At 34.4% G+C, this 20592-nt stretch overlaps 1 protein-coding gene across 16 annotated transcripts in view; it reads right to left on the bottom strand.

The window, feature by feature from the left end:
- Nucleotides 1-20592, bottom strand: part of KIDINS220 (kinase D interacting substrate 220) — a 107646-nt gene that overhangs the window by 19191 nt on the left and 67863 nt on the right. For 7 of the 16 annotated variants that reach the window (XM_041754480.1, XM_041754478.1, XM_041754481.1 and 4 more), the window contains exons 23-29: nucleotides 15246-15424; nucleotides 13953-14179; nucleotides 11433-11546; nucleotides 10572-10628; nucleotides 6288-6323; nucleotides 4525-4557; nucleotides 233-364 (exon numbers count right to left, since the gene is read on the bottom strand). In XM_041754480.1, the coding sequence (XP_041610414.1) occupies nucleotides 233-364; nucleotides 4525-4557; nucleotides 6288-6323; nucleotides 10572-10628; nucleotides 11433-11546; nucleotides 13953-14179; nucleotides 15246-15424 (778 nt within the window). The remainder of the gene's footprint in view (nucleotides 1-232; nucleotides 365-4524; nucleotides 4558-6287; nucleotides 6324-10571; nucleotides 10629-11432; nucleotides 11547-13952; nucleotides 14180-15245; nucleotides 15425-20592) is intronic. The other 9 variants (XM_041754483.1, XM_041754485.1, XM_041754475.1 and 6 more) reach the window with 4 other exon arrangements.

The raw sequence follows: 20592 nt of genomic DNA, 5'->3' as shown, positions 1-20592 counted from the left end.
CCTGTGTCTCTGCCTCTCTCTCTCTCTCTCTCTCTCTGTGTCTCTCATGATTAAATAAATAAAATCTTAAAAAAAAAAAAAAAGCCTTCAAACATTCTATGCTGCGTACTGGAGACATGAGTTATTGTTTCCCTAACTGTGAAGCTAAAACCAAAGTGTTCATTGTCCAACATAGCCCAATTTCCCATGCCCTCAGCCAGGCTTCGAGTCAGCAGGTAAGTGTATACATCACCTTTTTGATTGTTGCACAATACTGAGGCAGCATACTCTGGTCCAGCCCTTCTATTTGTTTCAGTTTCTCACATACTGCATCCACATTCATTGAATTCAGTGATATCATTGCTCCTGAGGCTGGGCCTGACCCCTAGATGAGCCACGGAAAAATACACGTGTGAATAGCATTTAATGCCAGATGTATGCACCACATGACAGAAACACTCGTGGAGTGGCACTGTGAAGTACTCTGATTAATAACAAATATTCAAACTAGAATTAAAAACAGCAAATGTGTATAATATAGAAAATGCCATTACTGAATAGATTTAGCTACTGTTTTACTTTAATGAGTAGCTTGTATTATTGAAAATACAGTGTGATAACAACCACTGTTCTAAGAAGATAGAACATCCCATGAATCAAGTATAGGCCAACTTGTCAGATGTTTGCAGCCTGACTGTGGAAGAACAGGGTGCAGCCCTTAAGAGCAGGGGTTTAAAAAAAAAGAAAAGGAACAAAGAGGGAAAACTACTGATGCATATATTATAAAAATACAAAATGTAAAAATATAAAAATCTGTGAAATAATTTTTAAGTACCTACAGTAAACAGCTTTAAATGTCTCTACATACTACCTTAATAGTCTATGACAGCTGAAGTTTTCAGATCTTGATATTTTATATCCAAGGAATTTAAAACTTCCCTTTAAGAATCCATATATAAGCATATAAATATAAAACAACAATATTACTCAATATTACTTAACACATGCAAAAGTAAATACAATCCATTAAAATTTGGTCTTATTTAAAAGAAAAATCACAATAATAAATAATCTCATATTTACTTAGAAGAAAAATGTTTTGTGAATGTGGTGACATACGAAAGAAGTACCAGCCCTTGGCCCATTATATACAAATCACCTCAATTACAGCTGTGGACACTGAGGTCTAAAGAGGTTAAGTTTTAGCTTCAAAGTCACAGAATAAATAGCTTGTTAGTAGAAGATTTGGGCCAGAACCCTAACTTATGAGGTTCTTAACAACTTCCTACTTTCCTTATTCCAACTGTCTATTTTTGAAAAGTTTAAAGAAACTATAACCACAATGAAGAGAAGACAAACCAACTCATATAGCAGATAAGGAGAATGTTCCAAATGATCTGCCCTGTTTATTATTCAATCTGACCTTAAAAAAATAAGTACAATTTATCCTATCCTCAAGGATGTGTATTTATATTTTCTACTTCCTCTTTTACCATACTGAGGACAAAAGTACACTGTAACACAGCCAAAACTGCCTAGTAGCCAGTTGTTAAACTCTATTTGTAACGTAAAAGCATAAATAATACTGTCGTACAAACTGGTAAGTAAATATATACAAATAGCATATATACAGCGTACATCTATATTACATATAAATATAGCAAGGGGATAAGACCATATTGAACAGGGAGTTGGAGTATTCATTTTATGACAGGGAGTCTCAGCAAGTGAACAAGTATGAGATGAGCATATAAAAGTCCTGAAATTAATGATTTGGAATATCCTGCACCAAATACGTTTACTCAGTTTATTTTTAATTAAATATAAATTTTAAATATGCCATATAGTATATGGTCTGAGGTACAATGCTTCAAAAATAGTAATAACAAAACACTAGTATTTCCATAATTTAGTTTTCATATCTCTATACATAGTTCTAATTTCTGCCTGAATGAGTATAGCCAGTATTCAAAGTGCTAATTTTCCAGTATTTACAATGGAAATTTAAAATGCTTTCTATGAATTTCTAATAACCATATTTGTTTTATCTTCCTTTCCTTTTAAACAGCTTTATTGAGTTATAATTCACATACCCTACAATTCACCCTTTTAAAGTGTATGATTCAATGGTTTTTAGTATATTTGCATAGTTATAAAACCATCACCACGATTCATTTTAAGACATTTTCACATCCCTAAACCGAAATGCCTGTATCCATTAGCAGTCATGCTCCATCCCTCCAACATCCAGCCTCAGCCCCAGTCAACTAGGAATCTTTGTTGTCTCCAGATATGTCTTTCCTAGACATTTTATATAAATGGAGCCATACAACATGTGACCTTTTGTATCTGGCTTCCTTCACTTAGGATAATGTTGTCAAGCTTCATCCATGTGTAGCATGTACTAGCACTTCATTCTTTTTTATTGCTGAATAATATTTAAAATGAACTTTAATAGTCTTCCAAACACTCTTACTCCTTAACCTGTCTCTTCTCTCTAGATATGTTTCTACTTTATATATTCTTGGTTCAAAAATCACAAAAGAACAGTTTGATCACAAAAATAAATAACTATCATACTGGATTATAGCTTATTCTATACAGAATGAGTCTATACTGATAGAAATAATCGAATAGGTGAAAATAAATCATTGAATAAATGAGGAATAAAAGATAGCTTTTTCTTATAGAGTTGGATTAATAAATGTGAAAGGAAAGAGAAAATTGTCATTAAGAAAACACCACAGTAATAGTAGTTATATATAAGATACATCAAAGTATACTAAAATTAATGGGCAAAAGTACAAGCAGAAACAGGTTATTTGCCGAGGGGTCAAGGTCTCTCTCCCAAGATATTTATTCGTTACAAGGGAAAAATAAAACTTCACAGTGCTGAAATCTGGCAGATGCCACCTTAACCAACTTACTATGGTTAGCACCACCAGCAGTAAGACTGTGGCCCAGCACAGACCCTCTAATAGGACATTCTGAGAAGGGGTCTGTCTCTTCCCAGACATACAGAACCTCCAACTGACAAACCCAAAGTAGAGGAAAAGTCTGCAAAACACCAGACCAGGATTCTTCAAAAATGGCAAATTAAAGTCAAGAAAGACAAGGAAGGACCAAGGAATTGTCACAGACAAGAGAACTCTGAGAACTAACTAGCAACAAACACAACTGGAGTAGATCTTGGATCAGAAAAATGACATCAGTGAAAAAATCTGGAGAAATTAAAGTCCATAGTTAGTCAACAGAATTGTACCAATTTTCATTTCCTGCTCTGAACGGTATACTACAGTTAGGAAAGATGCTAACATGAAGGGAACACTATTTTTGTACCTTCTCTTTAAGTCAAATTATTTTAAAGTAAAAATTTTTTTAATCCCCAAAAAACTCTTATTTCTGACTGTGCTAAAAAGGAAAAGTATAATAGACATGGAACAAATGAACTCTCCCAGCTTAGGGGGAAATGTAAATGTTTAGAGTATCTTATTTCCACAGGGGAATCTGAGAACTCGGCAACAGAGACCTGCTGCTGCTATGCTTGTCCTGTGAAAGACCAGTAATTTTACTCTTATGAGCCTTTTAAACTTGCATTTTATCAGTTATTTTAAAACATAATTTCTCAAAAAACCCCATAATTTATCATTGGGGATTATGTAGAAAATATATATTCCCTGAATGACTTTTAGAAATTTTATAAGATAGACACATACGTGAATGTAAGATCCCAGTAACTCCATCAAAGCTAGTCTTGGCCCTTGATTAGATTTAAGTAGGGCTTTATGAAGATAAAGAGTAAATTATCAGTAAATTAAAGTATGTTATAAGATGCTTCTTTGAGTAGGAGATATGGTAATTACCTGCCAGGTCTTTTCTAAAGTAATCACATGTAATACAATTATTTTGAAACTAAATCAATCTTAGTGACCAAAATAATGATTTTTGGTTGGAAATCTCATAAAAGGAAGGAGAAGAGTATAAAAGTGATACAGAAATAATAATTCAACAGGTAAATTAATAGAAAACTAATTATATTACTTTGACAACACAAAGAATGGTAATACTTTCAAGTTTATCATGCATTGTTACTTAATATATACCTGCTATATATCTAGAACAGATCATTTCAACAAATATCACAATTTATTTTTTAAATTTCTAATGCAGATATTTGAATATAGAAGGTGTTAGTTTATTTAAACTGTTAAATATAAACTTCAAAATGCATACAAATTAGAATTTCTTCAAGGAAAAGCAAAGATAACAAAACAGACTAGAATTACCTTGATGTAACTGTATTATTTTATATTGTAAGTAGATTAAAACTATACTCGGAAACATTATCATTTTGGTAAATTTATTAAATAAGTTCAGAATTGATTAGCCAGAATGAGTGCCATGCAAAGGCTGAAAGCAGCTATTAAAATAAATCCAAGGCACTGAAATAAGCACAGATTTATCAACAGCCCAGCGTGAAGGAGCCAATGATTGCTTCTAATAGTCTAGTAAGAAGTGAATAGATTTCACTGAAAGTTTCTGTACCTGTCTTTGTTTGTTAAACCCAGAGTCACACGGCTTTAAGGAAGGAATAAAACAGAATGAAGGACACAAGCTTAAGTAAAACATCAAACAGGTACATATAATAAACACATGCAGCACACGTGTCATTCCTCAGACTTTCTGTAACTTTGAACATACCTCTGCAAGCAGCACAAAGCAAAGGATGCTCACATGGCACACACGCGCACACACATACTGTAATTTAATGACATTAACATGTGCTTGGTAACTTTAAAATTGTACTCTCAAAATCTATAGTCTTCCCATTAAAAGAATGAATCATGGGCCATACATTCAAGAAAACTGGCTAAATAAAATTTGTTCTGAAAGTCAGTATTCCCACCACATATCAACATAAAATTAGTATCTAAATATTCTGATTAAAACATTACAACTAAAGTTAACCAATTTAATAAGACTTAAGCACTTGGAATTCACATGATGACTTCATTATACAAAATATTTTCTAGCCACACTATACTTAATATTCAGAAACGCACTTTTCAAACGGGTTTTGTTTCAGTGGGCATTCGGCACAGGACAGATGCACTAAAACACCATTTGAAAAAAAAAGGCCAAAAAAAAAAAAAAAAAGAAAAGAAAAAAAAAGGCCTTGGGATGCCTGTGTGGCTCAATCAATTAAGGGTCTGCCTTCGGCTCAAATCATGATTCCAGGATCCTGGGATTGAGCTTCGCATCAGGCTCCCTGCTTTGCAGGAAGTTTGCTTCTCCCTCTCCCTTGAGCATGCTCTCTCCTAAATAAAATTTAAAAAAAGAAAAAAAGGTCTTCACAGCCTTACAGTTCTAGAAACCATAAAGGTAATGGTGAAAATATCTGCATACCATGATTAACTAACTATTCTGGTGATGTGGATTTTTTAAAACTCCCATTCAAAGCAGATGCCACTGCTGTTAATTATTTTTCTATGCCCATTAGGTTGGTAGCAAAAATTGTTAAATAGTCCAAATAATCTACAGATGACTGACAATATTGATTCAAAGTTAATTTCCAATTTTTTTAATAAAGGGCAGGGCTTTGCTAGTCTAATGTTAGATGTTCTCCTTTTGACATTCTCAATATCTGCAATAACTAATGGAAATCTTTCTAATTTACATACCGTTATAAATAGGATTTTGAGAAAGTTACTATGTATCTATATTACTGTGAAGACTTGAAAAAACATCAAAAAGGAGTCCTAATGAAATTATGGCTTAGCCTAAGATACCCAAAAAATAAAAGAAAACTACTGTTAACCTAGTTGGAAAATATAACTTACTCTTCAAATCACATGAGAAATAATAATGTGGTCAAAGTTGATAGATAAGGCTTAACACAACATTTTAAGGGCAATCTTTAAAAAACAAAAATACTAAAAACCACAATATTATTTTGTTATTTTTAACTTCTAATTGTACTCTAGTATCTCCGTGATCTCCCAACTACAGTATATATCTGTGGAAATCTCCATCAATTTTGTGGCAGTTTATTAATCGTTTAGGGGAAAAAGTTTTCTTGAGTTTAAATCTGGCACAAAGATTTTCAAGACCGAAGCAAATACAATTTTCCACTATATTATTAAAGGACAAATAAGTGAATTCTTTTTCACATTGAAATCGAATAATAAAAATGCGCTTCTAGTATACTCTAGAAAGTGTGGATGACCCTGAGAAAAGCCACTGAGAGGTAGCAGTGAGTATCCAGATCCTACACGTTAAACAAAACCTAAAACATGCCCATTCCTTACCCATGGCATCTTTAACTTTCTTGTCCAATTCTGCTCCTGAACAATGAGAGACAGCTTGATTTGGACATACATTTGTTCAAAAACAGGTTAAAAGTTCTAAGCCAGTGGTGGAAATAAAAATTATCTACAGTCGAGCCCATCTTTTTTTACTTTACTTTTTTTTTTTTTTTACTTTTTACTTAGCTACCTAGTTACTGTGCCAATTGGATCCAGTTTAATGAAAACCAAGACCTTCATTTTTAATACTTTTATTAATTCAGCAATTTTCATTGATCTTTAATAGCACATTGGAAATAAGGATACTATCAGTGAAACTGCCTTTGCAATTCTGAAGTTCTTCCCAATGACACTGGGTACTAATTCTTCTTGCCTTTTCAACATGGTATATAAGTGATCTAAATATAGCTGCCTAAAGGTTATCGAGTAAACCCTGTGGCACAGAAGGCTACGAAAGAATGGTATCAGAGCCTTGGATAATTCCCTTGGCAGTCTTCGAACCCACAAGCTCAAGGTGGACAGGAGTTTCATCATTTTTGTTCACTACTGTCCCACTAGGACAGTGCCCAGTAGACACTCAATAAATTTGTTTAGCCAATGAGTGATCACATAGGCATCTAGAGAACTCAGTGCTAAATAATTCAAGGAAGAATAAGAGAAAATAGAAATGCTATATCGTCCCTGCTTTTAAAGAACTGCTTTCCAGTGAAATATAGTTTCCACCATGAACAGCATACCTTAAATTAAAAAAAAAAAAATGACTACAGTAGTCCTAAGAGCAACTCTGAAAAACCATAGCAAAATGCCACTGAGGTGCCCTTGCCTGAGATGAGCCCTCCCTATTGGGTTCCTCCCTGGTCCTTCCCTTTGTGATCACAGAATGCTCAGAAGCTACTACTTCCTACCTAGTGGGACCCAGACTGAAAGAAAGCACAGGCACCAAGTAAATTCCCCAGAAAGCTGTCAACCATTTTTTAAGTATTTGGAGCATTCAAATAACCCAGAAATCCTTCTAAATTCTAAGAAAACAAACTAATTGATAGCTTTTGGGCCAGAGAAGCATCAACAGATAAAAGGCTGAGTTAATCTACACAATTTTGTGTATCTGTACACTCCTCCTACTACTGAGACAGAAGTAATTAACATGAAACAGTTTTAGTTCCTGAGTCTTTCTTTAAAGCTCCATGAAATTTGGCCTTTGGTGTAGTAATAATAATAATAATAATTAAGTCCTTAAAGTGTCCTAAGGCTGAGTAATTCTTACATCAGACCTATGTGGTAGGTCTGCTTTTTCCAGATGATGAAGATGGCTATCCAAGAGTTGAAGTAATTTGTCCAAGGCAAAGAGCTAACCACCAGGGTCTATTTAACTTAAGATCAAATACTTAAGTCATGCTTAGTATTAACAGGAGCAAAGGTGGCAGCATGGTTTGAGGAATGGGCTGTGACACACACCACGTGGATTCCAGTCCCACATCTGGGGCACCCCTTCTGTGGGCTTCAGGCAAGTCTCACTGACCCAGGCCTCAATGTTCTTCTATACCATGGAGCTCAATGAGACCATCGGTCCTAATGTTCCTGACGATCCTCAAGAGGGAAGGCAACTCCAGGGTGTGGGCCATACTTCTGCTTTTACTGGTTTTATGAAGTAGTGTTCTGATTAATATTTCATTTCTGAAAAAAAATTCTCTGCTTAGAAGTTTGAAAATCACTGGTCCTTTCTAGCTCTAATATTCTGGGGAGCATATCTTGAGTCCAATGTTAATTTTCCCCCACCCCAGTTTTATAAGATTTGGCACATATTTTCTTCTATGTAAAATTATTTTTTAAAGTTAGCATAGAGTCTTATATTTTACATCTTCACTTTGGTGAAACACTTGGATGTATCTATAACTTCTCTGGAAAATCCTTGGCTGGCCTTCACAAGTTATAATCATTCTAATGTTCCTTAATGTGAGGAAACTCAATTGTTTCATTAGGATCTACTTTTTAAAGGTTTAGCAGAATTCCTTGTAGTAAAAAAAGATGGGACCACTTACACTGAAAATACCAATTGGTTAACTCTTTATGGTCTTGCTCTATTTGGTGGTGGTGTTTATTTTTACTCATTACTCTGTGTCTGTAATGACAAGACGATTTATCCAAAAGTGTTTGTGTAGCTCCTGACACTTATCTATAAGCAGCTCTTGTCAACTCTTGCATACAGGGGGACAGTTGAATGAGCAGATAGACGTAATCCACACTCCTGCTATCTTGGAAATATAAAACTTTCTACTATAGGACTGGAAAGCAGTATTTGCCACGAGGGGCTAAATAATTTTTATATTAACTTCTATGGTGATTGAGCCATAAAGATTCTAGACAATGTTCCCATGTACAGGTACTTCACATTTCCACCACTGCTTTTGATTTGGCTTTGAACTAAGTGTCTATTTTTACTAGTCTTCTACCAAACAAATTTTACATGCTATTGTCATTGTTAATTTCTTAAAAGCAAAAAAAGCTTGGTAAGCATTAATTATTCACTAAGCCAATCACAAAACTATCTTTTAATATTAAAAGAAGAGCAAATAGTATGGTTATTTTGCTAAACAAAGGCACTAATATATGCAGAGCTCCTTTATTCTTTGTTATTGGGTTTCTAAACACATCACAAGAATTGCATTATTTCCCCTTCCCCAAAAACTCATTTCAAATTTGCTTAATGCTCCTTCACTGGTCCCTAAAAGAAACTACAGATATCTTTTAATTACAAGTGTTTGTCCACATACTCAAGCAAAGGAATAGCTACTAATTTCAGCATGTCTGTGTCATTAGGACCATCAAATTCTTCACAGTATCTGATTTTCATCAAAAGTTTGCTAAGGAATTTCAGCTTAGAGAATTGCATTACATGCATGAATGTATGTATGAAGAGCTCTCTGACTAAACTAAAAGTCATTCTTGCATATAGTGGCAATGATCCACGCATTAAAGATTCCCCAACACCCAAACAAAATTATTATGGTTTACTGTGTCTATTATTCCTGGATAATTGGAGTCACTCAAACACTTCATCTGAAATGTTAATGACTTAAAAAGAATCATCAACTCCTCAATGAAAACACCAAAATGGTTCTCTTTCTCTCTCTTACTACCATTAACTAAAAGAAAATTAAAAAACTACTGCTGACCCAAATGCATGTTTTAACTTAAAAATTATGGATAAGCTCAGGATGTAGTATTTCCCCCACATTAATTCTAATCATCATGCCACATTTCAGCAGAGCTCTAGATTAAATTGATCGTGTCCACATGGGCATAACATTCTGTAAATATATCAAGAGAAGTTAAAATACAAGTTGGGTTCTAAATTCCACATTGAATAAATGAAGATATTAAGGCTCATCATGTTAAAGATATTTCTTATTAAACACAAAGTCTGGAATAATAAATACATGCAGTGATTTCCTATAGAAGTTTTTTTAAAAAACTCACTGTAAGGTGTTGGTCCCAAAAGGTTTAAATAATTCCCTTTACATAATGAACTACCTCTTGTTTATCTAAAAATTTTATTTTAATAAATATACCTATAAAGAAAAATAGTACTATATTCACACTAAGGTTTCATAAACTGTGGACACCCAAATTAAGAATGAGTCACTACAGATCCATTTGATCTGTACCATCTAGCTTATAATGTCCTTTTGTGGTCTCAAGGGTGATTTTGAATCTTTCAAAAGTATTCTATGTGTGCAGTACCAATTGTTTAAGAAAAACAATCAAAGGATGGCCTGGGTGGCTCAGCGGTTTAGCACCGCCTTCAGCCCAGGGCCTGATCTTAGAGACCTGGGATCAAGTCCCAGATCAGGCTCCCTGCATGGAGCCAGCTTCTCCCTCTGCCTGTGTCTCTGCACCCCTCTCTGTGTGTGTCTCTCATTAATAAATAAATAAAATCTTTAAAAAAAAAAAGGTGAAAATATTCCTCAACACTAAGGAACAAATACCAACTAACTTCTCCTGATGGCTGCTAGAAAAACCCATCCTTCTTGGACAATAAAAAAAAAAAAGCGCCCATCCCATGTCATTGAAAAAGGGGAAAAACAGGAGGAAATAAAGGGTAAAGTTAAACATTAGCTTTTAAATTAATCTATGAAATATAATTATTAGTATTCAGCTACTCTACTCTAGTGGCCATCACAGCATGGATGCAGAGTTAGGGGACTGCTGTCACCACAACTAAGACAATTGTTACTGCTGCAGAAGCGATGATAGGCTCTTGTTCCCACCACAAGACTACTCCGTTACCCGCAAGGAGTCTGTGGGTGAAGGAAGCCCCTCAGCAGCATCCTCCTTGATAACCTCCTAACAACACAAAACAACAGTGTGGGTGAAAGGTGAGGGGGGCCAAACTAGGATGATGAATGAACACGATGCTAACATGATCACAGACAACACTGAAACCTGAACGTGATTAGAGTTTCCCTCAGTGACATTTAAATTTGAAGTAACAGTTTAAGTTCTATACCTTTTATCTTCTACTTTATAAAAATATATTAACAGGGAATTTCTATTTTTAAATTGTTAAACTAAGCTGACCATAAGAAACATGTAATATTTTACAATGTATTTTGTTTTGGAGTAGAGTCAATCATACATTTGAATAATTCCCTTAGCTTACTTAACTTCTGCCATTAGATTAAAATGCTCTTCCAATGTATCCTCGAATTTTTATACCATAGGGCTAACACACATATATATATATGTGTGTGTTTTATATATATATGTATATATATATACATACACACACACACACACACACACACACAGATACCATGTATATATGTTTTTTTTAAAGATATTAGAAATTAGCAGATGTAAAGGTTTAATTTTTTAAAGTTTTGGTAACAGACTCTGTGCTATAAGCCAGAAACTCTGGTTGTAAACAACTCAACATTTATTCACTGAGGCTGCTAGTAATTTTCCTTCCATAGACATTTACTAGAAATGAAAACAAAATACACTTTATGTTAGTAATAGCTTATGTGTCTTAAAACTATTTATAAAATAAGTTGCATTCTTTTGCTACAGAAAGGAAATAACCAAACTTCTACTGCTGTCTATGTGTCTTATTAGATTAATACTTTAGTTACCCTTTTTTATACTTACTAGGCCATTGCTCTGATCTCTGGGCAAACTCGTTTTTACTGATGGACGTGAGATGAGGTGTTGGGAGCCGCCAGGGTAATACCTTGGCGTGTAAAGGTAGGGGGCAAAGAATGGCTATGGAAAAAACACGTAACAAAAGAAGGGGATAAACAATTACAGAAATCAAAGTGTGATGAGATTTATCAAATGAAACTAACCAATAAAATACAACTCCAAATTTTTAATAATGCAAATGACAAAACAAAAGAAAAAGAGCCTTACTCATAGTCTGTAAGATATCAAACCCAAATTTAAGACCCAGTGTTTAAATTGTCATATTGTTGATTTAATATAAGATTTTTTAAACAACTAAAAGTTTTATACCTTACAATCTGAAAAGAGTTTCTCCTAAACATTTTTATGGGCTTATCATGTGTCAGTTCTTAAGTGATTTACAAATATTCACTCTTAAAATCTCTTTAAAAAAAAAAGGCAGAATGGACTCTTAATAAAATACTATTCTTTACCAAAAAAAAGAAAAAAAAAAAAAAAGGCTAGCCTTAAGTAAAACCAAAAAAAAACCAACAACAACAACAACAAAAACTCAATACATATGAGAACACCCCAACATGGAGTCCAAGAATATTGTTACTTTAAGTTCCTAGAGCTTACTTTATGTCCTATACCCACTTTTCTAATGGGGAATACACTGTTTAGCAAGATTTATAACTACAGCATTTATTTGTAGCCAACTTCACATAAACAGGAGATATCATTATATGGGCTAAACATAAAGATTAAAACTCATTAAGCTTCATTACACTGAAATAACATCTTACTCTACCTTTTTACTGCTGCCATTTAGGAAAATTATTCCCCTTTTAACTTTCAGACTAAAAACCTCAAATAACTAGAACAAAAAATAACTAGATCTAAAAACACGAGAAAACTTTAAGTGTTTTTAAATGATAAAATGCTATTAAAGTACCACATCAGCCTAGATGGTATGGTAAACTTAAAAAAAAAAATTTCTTGGTTTCAAAACCTCAACTGTCATCTACTGATCAATGAGCCATTTTATGTAAAATTACAGGAGATTTTAAGACTGCTAAATAAAACCCTGCATTTCAACACTGTCTACCACACAGTTAAATTTTACAAGGATGGAATACATTATAAAATGCTATTGTTCCACCTTCTTTCTCCTTGTCTGAATATAAGAGTAGAATAACATCCATAGGACCTCTGTGAATAGTGCCCCTAATTACAGTTGAGCTTGAACAACACAGGGTTCAGGAGTGCTGACTCCTCTCCCGCACTGTGTACTTGAAAATCTGTGTATAACTTTTGACTTCCCAAAAACTTAACCACTAATAGCCTACTGGCAATTGGAAGCCTTATTGACAACATAAATAGTCGAATATACATATTTTGTAAGTTGTATGTACTATATACTGTATTCTTACAATAAAGCAAGCTAGAGAACAGAAAATATTAAGAAAATCATAAGGAAAACGCATTTACAGTACTGTACTGTATATATAAAAAAAAAATGCTGTGTCTAAGTGGACCCACACAGCTCAGACTACTGTTGTTCAAGAGTCAACTGTACTTCTATGGCCAACATTTTTTTAAAACTGAAAATTCAATTTAAATTCTGGAATTCCTTCCTTGCCACATTTATTCTAAACTTCGCTTTCTTCCTAGCTCATGTGACATTTACTTAGGCATGCAGTTGGCTTCTGTGAATCCTAGTCCCTACGTTTTTCTCAAATTAGACTAAAGAGGGAGACAAAAAAAATAAGAAAACTGTAATGGACCTTAGTGTACAGTTCCAGAAAGTATAATACTAGGGCTCAAGCTTCATTATCCCACAGGAAATACTAGTGTTTAAGATCAGTAAGATGGGTATAGCTCAGGCCACTAAACTTGATAGGGTCTGTATACCAGTGATCATTGTACTTTCATCTCTTTCAGTAGAAAATGATATTTATATAAGTAAACAATTACGCAGGACTACAAATAACTTGAAATAGAATTCTAGAAATGGGCTATAGTGCTATTATTTGGCAATAACATCTGAATCCTACAAGCAGCATCTTCCATCTCACATTTAAAAAGTTGTAATACATATTAAATATAGATTTACTGAATACTGAGGAAATTTACGTTTTAAGTTAAATCATTGTTTTAAATGTCAATATAATTACACAAAATATAACAAACATAATAAATGTTTATGAACAAATAGAGAAACAGTTCCCTTTGTTGCATAGGATAGTCACTGATGACTCCGGAGTTCACTTTCTTATAAAAGCAAAAAGCATTTCTAACATTCAAGATTCAGTTGAGATCTAGAACCCATTAAAGTTAGAAATTTTTGATTTTTTAAAAAATCATATATTTTAAATTCAAACTTAACATTTTTCCTATTTTAAAGCTAAAGTGGTTTCAAGACAATAATAGAATCTGTCATAGAAAACTTCTGATATTCCTCCCCCCGCCCATTCTTAAAATTAAAGATTTCTAGCACTTTCTTACTCTGTTGTAGAATGGATGCTGAGGTCCCGTCATCCCACTGTAATAGCTGCTGTGCGGCTGTGGTGACACAACCCCACCTCCAAATGGTCCATTGAATGAAGTGGAAGAAGAACAGACAGATGGAGGCTGACTGTACCCTGACGGTGGTCTAGGAGGAGCTTCGTGTAAAGGCAGTGGAGGATATGCAAGTCCTCCGATGTTAATCTGGTCTCTCGCAGCACGAACATCTACAAGATTAAGTGGCACCCCAGAAGGCAAAAGAAAACAGACTTTAGTAATTAATCCAACTATCACTTTTTCATTTAGTTACCAGATAGAAATATGCTTTTTTCACTCTTACCAAGGATTCCAACTGACTTAAAAGAGACAGGAAATCCTGACTCAAAAAGTCTTGCCCAAAGACATCTAGTGAGAAAAACTCAATAACTTTGCATAAAAGCTTTTGTCACTATTTGAAAAGTCACCAACATCTGGATTCTTCTCTTTATAGTTACCAGAACAATAATTATTTCTGACTTTTTAAGGTATTTGTGCTATTCTAATAATGGTTATGATCCATAAAGAATTACTATTAAAAACACACACTTGTCTAATTTATTAATTTATTAAAATATAATGACCACTAAACTGTGGGTTTGCAAACTGTATGATTTATTCTTCTCTGAACAAACAATTCCACAGCCACAAAATACACCTTGATATTAGTCTTGTAACTGGTACCTAAAAAAGAATGTAGAAGTAGTTTTAAGCTTTCTCATCATAACCCCCAGAAAACTCAAAGGTGGGACAGCAATGCCACACAAAAGATGATGTTCCAATAAAGGTTCTGTGTGTACAGGGGCAGCTGGTGGTGCCTCAAGAACAAATGAAATTATTACAAAACTTTAATGTCACTATCCTCAAGTTCCAATCTACAAGTTTAAGTTTAGAAAGTAATATAAAGATATTTTTGCTCCTTTGGATAGAGACCCCTATTAAGAATAGTCCCAGGAAAATTACAATGGACCAATATCTTAAAGTGGTGACTCTATCTTAAGAGGAATTTGGTTCCAAAGAAGCAGCCAGGTGTGTGAGCTGAGAAACATATTAAAATGGTTTAACAAGTAACATTTTCTTGACATTCTCTAAAGGATGTCAAGATCCCTAATGTTCCATTTCATTAATTCTCCTGTGTAGTGCTTGGTTTAGTATATCTTGGTTTTTCATGGAGCAAGACAAACTTACATAGCTAAGTTAGAAATGGGATTTTGAGGACTTCAGATAAGACAAATTAAATTCACTACGAATACCCACCTGCAATAATTTCCCGTAGCTTGGGGTCTAGGTTTACAGTGCATGGCAAAAAGGTTTTTACATCTCGAGCCACAAGAACTGGGGTCCTTGAAGACAAAAACACTTCAAAGTTTCTTATATCTCCATCTATTTCAAGCAGTGGCTCAACATCTTTAGTTGTTGGAATATTCTTTGATATTCTTCAAGCAAGAAATAAATGAAAAAGGTCATTAATATCACTATTAAAAAGGAAAATTCCACATGTCCCATAAAATTTATTTATAAAAATAAATAACACACCTTGTTCTCATTAAAATTTTTCTTAAGGAAAAAAGGGAACAATAAACTTGGTACATTTATAAAATTACTAAGATAACAAGTATGAGGTCAGAATTATAATGCCTTTGACCAAAGGCAGGACTGGGGCTAGGAAACAGGAAGGAGGGCAGTGTATTCTAGGCACTTCACATGTTGACGAGGCCCTACCAGTGAATATTAAATGAATTATCATTATCATTACACACAAGGAGAGTGAGCTTCAGACAAATGAGGCAGCCTGCCTAAAGCCGCACAACTGCGCAAGAGAAACTGATCGGCTCTAAACTCCATGCTTATTATGGGATACCATGCTTCTTGCCTTCACAAAGGAAAGAAGAAATAAACAATTTTTAAAGAAATTTCATAAACTAGAAAAAAGTTAGTATAGGTTTTTCCTTTTTCAAAAAAGGTTTTATTCTCTGTTTCTTCACTGCTCAGACCCAATCCTGGGCTAGTAGCCAAACATTAAAAGCCATCTGAGGGAAAATCCAGAGAACAAAATTAGCAAACAAGAAAAGAATAGTGTGCTGGTGAGAAGATAAGGACAGCAATTTTGTCTTCATGAATTTCAGGGAGTCCCTCTTACAGACTCATGCACATATGCACAAAACAGAAAAGCCCTCTGAAGCAGGATTACTTAATAAACTAGAATGGCATTCAAACTGATTATTAATGTATTTTAAATGGTAAGAAAAATTTGGAGAACTGTTACCAAGAATCATTTAATGGAAGTGGCCAAAATTTCAGAGCTTAAACAGTTAAAAAGGTAGTTCATCTGTTTCAGGAGTTTAACATAAAATACTAAGAAGAGAAGCTAGAAAGATTTAGATAAAAACACACAGCTGACAAGTCACATGAAACAAATTAACTGAATTTTAATGCCAGCTCTGCTTAAACTTGAATGTGAACAGTGTTCTCAATATGATGAACAATACTGCTGTTCACAAGCCAACAGTCTACTGCTGGTATCCAGATTGAAGTCTCGATTCTAACCTTTTGAGCTCAATACATTAAGCTCTTCTACTGAAAGAGATATTTATGTAAATGATAATCTTTTGGCAGTGGGCCACTAAAATCATATGTGTCTTTATTTTTCAGATATTTTTCCAAAGGTTAGTATTTAAAGAATTTAAGTAACTTCACTTTTCAATTAAGAGTGAATTTAAATTTCCAGTATTATGAATCATGTGAATTAAAGTTGCCAGCAGTTAAATGGCCCACAGAAAGCATTATGAAACCTCAGGCATCCATGAGCTCCTAGTAAGTTTAAATGCAATTTCTTTCTATGCTATCAATCTAGCAGCACTTGTTAATGCCAACATCAATGTAAGTTAAAAGCATTTTGATTATAAACGACAGTGGTTTATAGAAAGTCCACATTAATTCCATGGCAGAAACTACATAAGCCATTCAAATCACTTCCATTCAAAATGAGGTCTTAAATTACAGGGAAAAAATTTCCTATTTTAAATAAAAATATAAACAGATTCTAAAAGCATAATTTATGAAGAAGGCATTATTTATCATATTTTATCTAAAAGTAGCCACCTAATAATGTCATTATTTAATCATTGGAGGTTAAAAATAAGTTTTCTTTAAAAAACAGGGAAAACTCTCACCTGCCTCAGAATTTTTTACCTTGAAACAAATTTAATCCCTAGTTGACTCAAATACTTTCTATCAGTGAAGGCCCATTTATTAAATAATGTTCTATGCATTCTGGTTAAGAGATGGAACGTACAGACGGAAAACAGCTACTCTGCACTGTAGCCAACGGGTGAGAAACAAAAGACGAAATGAAGTACACATCTGTGGAAACACAACCCAAAACCCCTAACACATTCGGAGCTAAGTATGGTCTTGTGTTCTGTCTTCATCCAGTTAATTCCTACTGGTCCTTCATATCAGCCCAACTCACCCATTCAAGGACGTCTTTCCCAAGACCAGACCATCATAGCACAGACGCTTTCTTGCACACCACGTATCACAACTGGAATTTTATGATCATTAGTGGAATTATTTTATTACCGTCTACTCCCCCTCTGGAGTCTAAGTTCCTTTAAAGCTGGCAACAAGTCTGGTTTTGTTCACTATTACATCTCCAGTGCCTCGAGGCAGAATACTGTCCTATCGCTTTTGTTAATACACACACACACACACACACACACACACACACACACGGAAAAATGCATTGTTCCCAAAGAACTCTTCTTTCATAATAATTTTCACTTTAATTACCCTTTCTGATATTGAAAAAAAAAAGTATGCTTGGAAAAGAGTAGGTCGATCCACTTTTAGTTAATCTTTGCACATGTTGTGAGACAGAGGTCCAACTCCATTCTTTTGCATGTGGAAACCTCTTCCCAGCCCCATTTGTGGAAGAGACTATTCTTTCCCCTATGAAACGGAATTAGCACCCTTCTCAAAGCTCAATTGGCCATAGATGTAGGAGTTCATTTCTGAACTCTCAATTCTATCCATTGGCCGATATGCCTATCTGTAGGCCAGTGCCTCATTGTATTGATTACTGTAGTTTTGTAGTAAGTTTTGAAATGAGAAATGTGAGCTCCCTCCAACTTTCTTCTTTTTCAAGATTGTTTTTGGCTACTTGGGATCTCTTGCAATTTCATAGGAATCTGAGGATCAGGTTTCTATTTCTGCAAAAAAGGCTACTGGAATTTTAGTAGGGATTGTGTTGAATCTGTGTATCATTTGAGTAGTACTGACATCTTACTATTTAGTCTTCCTGTCAATGAACAGGAGTCAGATTTGTGTTTACTTAGATTTTTTCTAGATCTTCTTTAATTTAGCAATTTGTAGTTCTCAGTGTACAAGTCTTTAACCTTGTTGGTCAAATTTATTCCTGGGTATTTTATTCTTTTAGCTGCTATAGTACACAGAATTGCTTTCTTAATTTCCTTTCAGATTGTTCATTTCAGGGGTATAGAAACAACTGATTTTTGTGTTGATCTGTAGCCTGCAAGTCCGCTGAATTTATTAGCTCTAGCAGCTTTCCTGTGGATTCCTTGGGATTTTCTATATAAAGGATCACATCATTTGCAATACAAGATAGTTTTATTTCTTCCTTCCCAATTTTGATCCTTTTACTTTGTTTCTTGCCTAACTGCACTCACTAGAACTTCCAGGATAACAGTGAATACTAATGATGAAAGTGGGTGTCTAGTCAACTCGGGCTGCTATAACAAAACACCACAGACTGATTAGTTTAATGAACATTTATTTCTCACAGTTCTTGGAGTCTGGAAGTGTAAGATCAGAGTGCCAGCTCAGTCAGGTTCTGATGAGAACCCTTTCCCTGGTTTGTAGCTAGCTCTCTGGTCCTACTTTATAAGGATGCTAATACCATCATGAGGACTCTACCCTCATGACCTTATCTGAACCTCCTTACCTCCCAAAGGCTCCATCTCTAATATGACCACATAGAGGAACAGGGCTTCAACATGTGAATTTTGGAGGGATACATGCAGTCCAGAGCAAAGATCCTTGTCATGTTCAGTCTTAGTGGGGAAATTTGCAGTGTTTTACCATTGAGAATGAGGTTAGCTGTGGGTCTTTTACAAGTGCCCTTTTTTGTGTTGTGTAAGTTCCCACGTATTCCCAGTTTTCTGAGTGTTTTTATCATGAAAGGATGCTGGATTTTGTCAAACGCCTTTCCTGCACTCACTGAATATTCTCTTGCAATCCTTTTTATTTCTGTATGACTGGTGGTAATGTCTCCATTTTCTGATTTTTAGTTGTCTTTGTCTAGAAAAAGGTTTATCAATCTTGTCAATCTTTTTCAAAGAAACAACTTGTAGTTTTGTCAATTCTCATTATTGTTATTCTATTCTCTATCTCAGCTCAAAGCTTCATTATTTCATTCCTTCTGCTAGCTTTGAAATTTTTTAAATTTGTTTTTTTCCTAGTTCCTTAAAGTCTAAAAAGTTAGGCTATTTAGGACTTTCTTCTTTTTTAATGTAGGCATTTATAGCTATTCATTTCCCTCTGAGCTCTGCCTTTGCTGCATCCCTTAAATTTTAATCACTTCTACAATTCTTATAAAAAAGTACCTTAGTAACAATTCATGGGTCACCTTTCATATTATGTTGGAAAGGCCTTAAGCCTAGGGGGTGAGAAAAATAGACATAGTCCTTAGCTATAGCTAAAGTAAAGTAATAAAGTAATAAGAGTAAAAACTGCCCAAATGCAGAAGGCTGTGTTGAGTGCAAAACAAACTCAATGGAGCAAAGAACTTGTTAGAAAATGAAGAGGCATCTGCATGCAGTGGTCAGTGCTGATTCTCAAGACAACAGTGCACAGTGTCAAGTATTCTCAGTAATACTACTTTTCAAAGCTTACAAAAGTAATATTGTATCGTAAAAGCATCCTATTCAGTAATTGCAATAGGCAACAACAAAGTGCTTGTATGTGTGGCACAGAGAATGCATAATTATCCCAAACCTTCAGGTTCATTTCTGGTTTCAAGTATTTAATGTGTTTATGTGCTTATGTGTCCAATTTAGGGTTATTATATTATACAAACCATAAAAGTACTTGTCTGTTTCCAAATAAACCACTGACAAAACTAAACAATGTTATTCTTTTACCAGAGAGCTTATTCTACATTAAAAAAAAATTATTTCACACCAAAGGTGTATACATCCAAGAAGATGTATATTTCCTATCTGGTAGAAATATTAGGGCCAAAGATCTTTTTTTTTTTTTTTTTTTACACTGGAGGAAACATGTAGTCATATAATAATTTTTTTTTAAATGTTCAATACACAAACTTTGTAGACTATCATTAGGAACACAATATGCATATCTGCAGCTGGGCTTCAGCTAGACCTACAGGGGCAGCACAAGATAAGACCTTGGTGGCAGAGATACCACTATATCCAAGACCTCATGTGACACAGCTCCCCCTTTTCCCAGTTATGTTCCCACTTCTGAATTAGAAGTCAGTATTGTTGGCCATATCTTGTTTTTATGTTTCAGCTGTTCTTATTTCTTGCTTTGAGTATAAGTAACAAATATAGTCAGAAACTAA

Source organism: Vulpes lagopus, chromosome 5 (assembly GCF_018345385.1).
Source record: "Vulpes lagopus strain Blue_001 chromosome 5, ASM1834538v1, whole genome shotgun sequence".
Lineage (NCBI taxonomy): Eukaryota > Metazoa > Chordata > Mammalia > Carnivora > Canidae > Vulpes > Vulpes lagopus.
The sequence above is the reverse complement of the archived record's forward strand: the minus strand, read 5'-3'. Positions and strand labels throughout refer to the sequence as shown.